This window comes from Phacochoerus africanus, chromosome 14 (assembly GCF_016906955.1).
Source record: "Phacochoerus africanus isolate WHEZ1 chromosome 14, ROS_Pafr_v1, whole genome shotgun sequence".
Classification (NCBI taxonomy): Eukaryota; Metazoa; Chordata; class Mammalia; order Artiodactyla; family Suidae; genus Phacochoerus; species Phacochoerus africanus.
The window spans coordinates 34,254,768-34,258,042 of record NC_062557.1 but is presented as its reverse complement, the minus strand read 5'-3'; the positions used below and the strand labels follow the sequence as shown (position 1 = coordinate 34,258,042).

Here is a 3,275-nt window from a genome sequence, read left to right as displayed (position 1 = left end):
TCATTCCCTGCTGTCAATGACTAGGTGCTTGACTAATCTCTTCATGGCTGCCTGCATCTCCTGGTTCCTCAGGGTGTAGATCAGGGGGTTGAGCGTGGGGGTCATGACCGTGTGGCTGATGGACACGGCCTTGTCCACGGGGAAGGAGGCGAAGGGCTGGGCATAGAGGTAAATGCTTGGGATGAAGCCCATGGACACCACGACGATGTGGGTGGCGCAGGTGGAAGCTGCCTTCCTCCTCGCCTGCCCCGAGTGGGCCCTCAGCATCACCAGGATGGCGGAGTAGGAGAGGAGGAGGAGGAGGAACCAGATGAGGACCAGCACCCCGCTGTTGCAGATCATGAGGAACTCCAGGAGGGAGGTGTCAGTGCAGGCGAGTCTCAGCACTTGGGGAACGTCACAGTAGAAGTTGTCTAGGACGTTGGGACCACAGAAGGGCAGTGGGAGCATCAGAGCCAGTTGGGAGATGGAATGGACAAAGCCTCCCACCCAGCTAGCCACCACCAGCCCCACACAGAGCTGAGTGTTCATGATGGTGACATAGTGGAGGGGCCGGGAGATGGCAACCAGGCGGTCATAGGCCATCACTGAGAGGAAGAAGACAGTCCCACCTCCCACGAAATGGAAGAAGAAGATCTGAGCCATGCAGCCCTGGTAGGAGATGGTCTTCTTCTCAGAGAGGAAGTCCACCAGCATCTTTGGGCTAACTACTGAGGATAATGAGAAGTCCAAGAGGGCCAGGTTTCGGAGCAGAAAGTACATGGGTGTGTGGAGCCGAGAATCAGAGGTCACTGAGACCATGATGAGGAGGTTTCCCAACACGGTGGTGGTGTAGACAAACAGGACCACCAGGAACAAGAGGAGCTGGAGCTCCCGAGTCTGTGAGAGTCCCAGGAAGACAAATTCTGATACCCAGGTGAGGTTCCCTGTTTCCATGCCGTCTTCCCCATACACCTGAAGGAAACAGACCATAGACAGGGATGCATGAAGTCACCTCCTGCCCTTTCTGTACTCAAGGGCTCAACTCAGTTGTCCAAGTGAGATGATGGGCATCCTCAGGCTCAGATCATAATTCCAAGTACTAAGTGAACACCTTGTCTCTGGAGGGTTTACTAGCTGGTGTGGGAATATGCGTTCCTGAGACATCTGAAAGCCGTCCAGAAACACATGCAACCTGCCTTTCAAAGATTCAGTGTGGGAAGACCCAAGACTCCATAGAACCAGAGTCTGATTTCTGAGATTCCCTTTCCTGGAGATGTAAACTTGAGCGAGTTAGTTAATCTGAGTCTCAGATTCCACATCTGAGGAAAATGCTTTCTTTATGGAAATTGCCTAAGGAAAGGTTCATTTGTGCCGTCTATTGGATTCCAGATATAAGTGATAACATATGGTATTTGTCTTTCTCTTTCTGACTTACTTCACTCAGTATGAGAGTGTCTAGTTCCATCCATGTTGCTGCCAATGGCACTATTTTGTTCTTCTTTATGGCTGAGTAGTATTCCATTGTGTATATATGATATCATTTATATCTGGAATCTGATATATGGCATAAATGAACCTTTCCACAGAAAAGGAAATCATGGACTTGGAGAATAGACTTGTGTTTGCCAAGGGGGAGGGGGAGGGAGTGGGGTGGATTGGGAGCTTGGGATTAATAGATGAAATCTATTGCTTTTGGAATGGATTAGCAATGAGATCCTGCTGTGTAGCTCTGGAAACTATGTCTAGTCACTTATGGAGCAGGATAATGTGAGGAAAAGAATGTATACATGTATGTGTAACTGGGTCACCATGCTGTACAGTAGGAAAAAAATTGTATTGGGGAAATAACAATTAAAAGAAAAAGAACCCCCCCACCAAAAAAAGAGATTAAATAACACATAAAATTCCTAGGACAGTCCTGGAATAATAAATGCTAATCACTTCTCAATAAAGTATCTTACTCTAAAGATATTTTCCCTTCTTCTAGTCTCTACTGGACCAATTGTATTTCCTTTCCAAAAACTATTTTAAAAGTTTAAAAAACTGGTACAGCCACTATGGAGAACAGTTTGGAGATACCTTAGAAATCTATACATAGAACTTCCATATGACCCTGCAATCCCACCCTTGGGCATATATCCGCACAAAACTCTACTTAAAAGAGACACATGCACCCGCATATTCATTGCAGCACTATTCACAATAGCCAAGACATGGAAACAACCTAAATGTCCATCGACAGAGGATTGGATTCGGAAGATGTGGTATATATACATAATGGAATACTACTCAGCCATAAAAAAGAACAACATAATACCATTTATAGCAACATGGGTGGAACTAGAGACTCTCATACTGAGTGAAATGAACCAGAAAGACAAAGACAAATACCATATGATATCACTTATAACTGGAATCTAATATTCAGCACAAATGAATATCTCCTCAGAAAAGAAAATCATGGACCTGGAGAATAGACTTGTGGCCGCCCGGCAGGAGAGGGAGGCAATGGGAGGAATCAGGAGCTTGGGGTTATGGATACAACTTGGAATGGATTTACAATGAGATCCTGATGAGTAGCATTGAGAACTATGTCTAGATACTTATATTGTAACAGAACAAAGGGTGGAAAAAAATGTATACATGTAAGTGTATCTTGGCACCAAGCTATACAGCGGAAAAATAAATGAAGTAATTTAAAAAAATAAATAAAAATAAATAAAATTTGAAACCAAAAAAAAATTAATACAGTTTTAAAGGTTACTTTCTAGTTATAGTTATTGGAAAATATTGGCTATTGTACCAATCATTGTCATGCAACAGTTAACACATCATAAAGTTAATGAACATTTCATATGTCTATGTTGTTCCTCCACAATTCACTCGTAATGTGCTACAGACACAGGTCTTGAATCCCAATTTATTAGCACCCTGCAGTGCCCAGCCTTCGTAGTCATTGCTTGATAAATACAGCCATAGTCAGCACTGAATCGGTACCTGGTGTTAACTACTGCATGGGTGAAAAGCTATTGCGTGTGCAGGTGCACGCAGGGCGGGCTCTAGACACAGATGAACACCTGGAACTGTCCATTTTTCCCCATTCCCCGGGGTAGGTGGCCCTTACTGGGTGAGGCTCCCCAGATCATATGTGGAGACAAGAGGTAGAGGGGTACTTCTTTCATCAGTGAAGAAACAGATGATGAATATGCTCCTTGAAGGTGATTTGGGCCCTTCTGAAAGGGCATCAATTTTAGAAGCTGATATTGATTTCATAGATAGAGGAGAAATAAACA

General features: G+C 44.4%; 1 protein-coding gene across 1 annotated transcript; it reads right to left on the bottom strand.

The window, feature by feature from the left end:
- LOC125114853 (olfactory receptor 4D2-like) lies at positions 1 to 936 on the bottom strand. The gene has a single exon (XM_047758428.1). The coding sequence runs from the start codon at positions 934 to 936 to the stop codon at positions 1 to 3; it is 936 nt and encodes a 311-aa protein (XP_047614384.1).
- Between the last annotated feature and the right edge of the window lie 2,339 nt (positions 937 to 3,275).

Bases quoted from the DNA above. Each gene is read 5' to 3' on its own strand.
- LOC125114853 (XM_047758428.1), bottom strand. From the start codon at position 936: ATGGAAACAGGGAACCTCACCTGGGTATCAGAATTTGTCTTCCTGGGA.